The sequence below is a fragment of the Megalops cyprinoides genome, chromosome 8 (assembly GCF_013368585.1).
Source record: "Megalops cyprinoides isolate fMegCyp1 chromosome 8, fMegCyp1.pri, whole genome shotgun sequence".
Lineage (NCBI taxonomy): Eukaryota > Metazoa > Chordata > Actinopteri > Elopiformes > Megalopidae > Megalops > Megalops cyprinoides.
Window position 1 is genome coordinate 2893355 of NC_050590.1, and position 2674 is coordinate 2896028.

The window sequence follows — 2674 nt, forward strand, 5'->3', positions numbered from 1 at the left end:
TCTGTTCCGTGAGAGCATTTCAAATCGCGAAGTGGATCTAGTCGGGGAAGGGAAAGAACGTTGAGCCTAGCCAGATGAGCTCAACTTTTTCCGAGGCGAAGGAATGGTTTCGCGCCGCGCATTTCTTTCGCTTGGAGTCACGGCCGCGACTACTAGCACAGTTAATCTGCTAATTGCATTTTCCGCCACTCTTGTTTGATTTGACCAGGGAGAGGAGAGAAGTGCGATCCCGTGCTGGATGGATGGTTATGGGGAAAGGCGCAGGACCCTCGGCGCTAGAAGTCGGCAAGATCCTCACAATATTTCTTTACCTCTTCCCTGCAGGTAAGATAAACCGAATTTTACTTAACATTGATCTTTTGTACGACATTTTCCACTTTCGTTTTTGGAGACCTCGAAAGAAATAGCAAGTAAATATCCTCCACTTAGCGTGAGCTAGCACGCTAATACTACATTGTTAAATCTGGTAGCCTACAGTATGTAGTGATGTTATCTATATCGTAATGATTTAAATTGTCCGCTTTTGCACAGGAGTTTCCCAGCCCCAAATTTTGCCAGCACGCGCGTGTGTAAAAGAAGATCTCTCAGTTTCTGCATAGATAGCCGGGGATTTTAGAAATACCTTTTACTCCATATTTTATTGCATCAGATAATGGTTAACATTGTTCGTGTAACAAAGAATTGTTAGCACAACAAATATCAACTAAACGTCGGAAATGCGTGAAAGTACAATGATGTGTATTGTAATGGTAATTAGAACCGTCTGAATTTCATATGGTAAGCAGTAGGCTAAGTGCGGAACCTGTGGCATCGTACGCATCGTGCGAAAGCATTGATTTTACTTGCTAGCGTCCCTGTTCCTGTGTTGGTTTTGTATTTTGACCATCGTTAGATGGTAAAGGTAACTTTCTGGAATGAAAGTAGTCCGTTTAAAATAAAACCATGTCGTTTCCACGGGGCAATTGGCCGCACTCCGCGTGAGCGTTCGTCTTGATTACCAAGCGCTGTTTTGATAGGGGGAAGGGTGGCAAAAGCCACACGTATTCATTCCCCTCAGAGTTTTCTTGTGGAAAAATGCGTCCGAAAATTTGCATTCATCTTAACTTTCCCTTAAGGCAGCTGACCTCGTGTTGCAGCTGAACGTTGACTACCAATCGCATCATTCAGGAGCACGATTGCTATTATAATAGGGTCATCTGTCTCTTAAGATCACACTAATCGTGGGTTCACAAGTATATGGACATGGTGCAGATGTATTCATGTGCCGCGGGTCCGTGTATGCTTTGTTGAAGACGTTAAAAAGGAACTGAAAAAAATGAAACGATATTTAACCTACTTCGGAAAGATATTGAGTCGTAGCGACAAGATGTTCCTGTTTTTTTTCTCTCTGAAAAAAAGAATGTGGAACGGAATTTATATCGCCCCATAAAAGTTATCAAGAATTTGCGCGCTTGGCACCTCTTATCGCTTGCCTTTCACGGCACTTATCGTCCCACAAAAAGTGATAATGTAAGTGTTAGTTGTTGACGTTTATTCAAGATTAAGATTCGTTTATTGTAGTTTATCAGATGGGTGATAAATACATTTTGCTGAAAGGCGGAGGGGGGGGGGGGGGGGGCATTTGGTAAAGTGTGAGTTCGCAGTTTTGGGCAACTTTTGTTCGCTCTTACAGCCACGGCAAATGCCCGAAAGACAACGTTCGCCGCGCTGCCTAAGTCTACTGTTAAACTAAATAACACATATCGCGCATTGTTAAGTTATTCAAGATTTAGGACTGATTCTCTGGAAGCGTGTGTTTTGAAGTTAGTGGCTGAATTACAGTGTTAAATGAAAACCTTTGTCAGAACGATCTTGTTCCAGTTATTTCTTGACACCTCTAATGTTGCAAATAAATTTAAATATCATGTTATCGAGCATAGATAGATTTTTTTTTGTTTTCTTAGAATGAGCTTCCCTCTGGGGTATTACGCGATTTCAGTTCGGATAAGGGTATTCAGCTCGATTGTCAACTGTAGGATAAGCTGGGATGTAGCGTGAACCATTGTCATTAGATTCTGCACGCATTGTAAGTCGCCACAAAGAATTCGCGGCAAGAAATCTTATCTCCTAGAGATTGCCGTGTCACAAATCAAAAGCAGTAGGGCTGGATAACCAGGGCCCTTGTTCAGTCTAACAGCAGTGGACTTTTTTATTTATTTATTCATTCATTCATACAAATGTTCACTTTATTCACTACTAAAACAGCTTGAATTGTGCAGTCCTTGGAATTTTTGGAAAAAAATTGGAAGATTTAAGAAAAAAAAAAGTGTAGCCATTTAAGGTCCTTATTCAGCTTGAAGGCCAAACTTCATTGTGGTCAGATTGAACATAAGCCCAACTGTCCATGGAAAAGAACTGTTCACATCTTCTCCTGGGTAACTTTACAAATGGAGACAGCCATCTCATAATTTCAGATTTGTGAGTTTCACAGGCAGTCAAAAACACTATACCGTTCTTGTAGGAAGGCTGTGAAAAGATGATTAAGTATGAGAAAGGCCTAAATGGATATGTTGGATCCATCAACATGGTACCTTTGTTGTGGTATCCAGTTTATTGAATGAATTTCAGTGTTTCAGTGGTCATTGAATAAGACTGTATGGTTAAGACAAAGGAGACTGTGCACCAGTCCAACATA

The 2674-nt window shown here is 41.2% G+C and overlaps 1 protein-coding gene across 1 annotated transcript in view; it reads left to right on the forward strand.

The window, feature by feature from the left end:
• The first annotated feature begins 212 nt into the window (after positions 1-212).
• The window catches only part of LOC118782159 (repulsive guidance molecule A-like), an 11918-nt gene continuing 9456 nt past the window's right edge, over positions 213-2674 (forward strand). The window contains exon 1 of the mRNA XM_036535443.1: positions 213-324. Coding sequence (XP_036391336.1) covers positions 243-324 — 82 coding nt within the window. The 5' untranslated portion in view covers positions 213-242. The remainder of the gene's footprint in view (positions 325-2674) is intronic.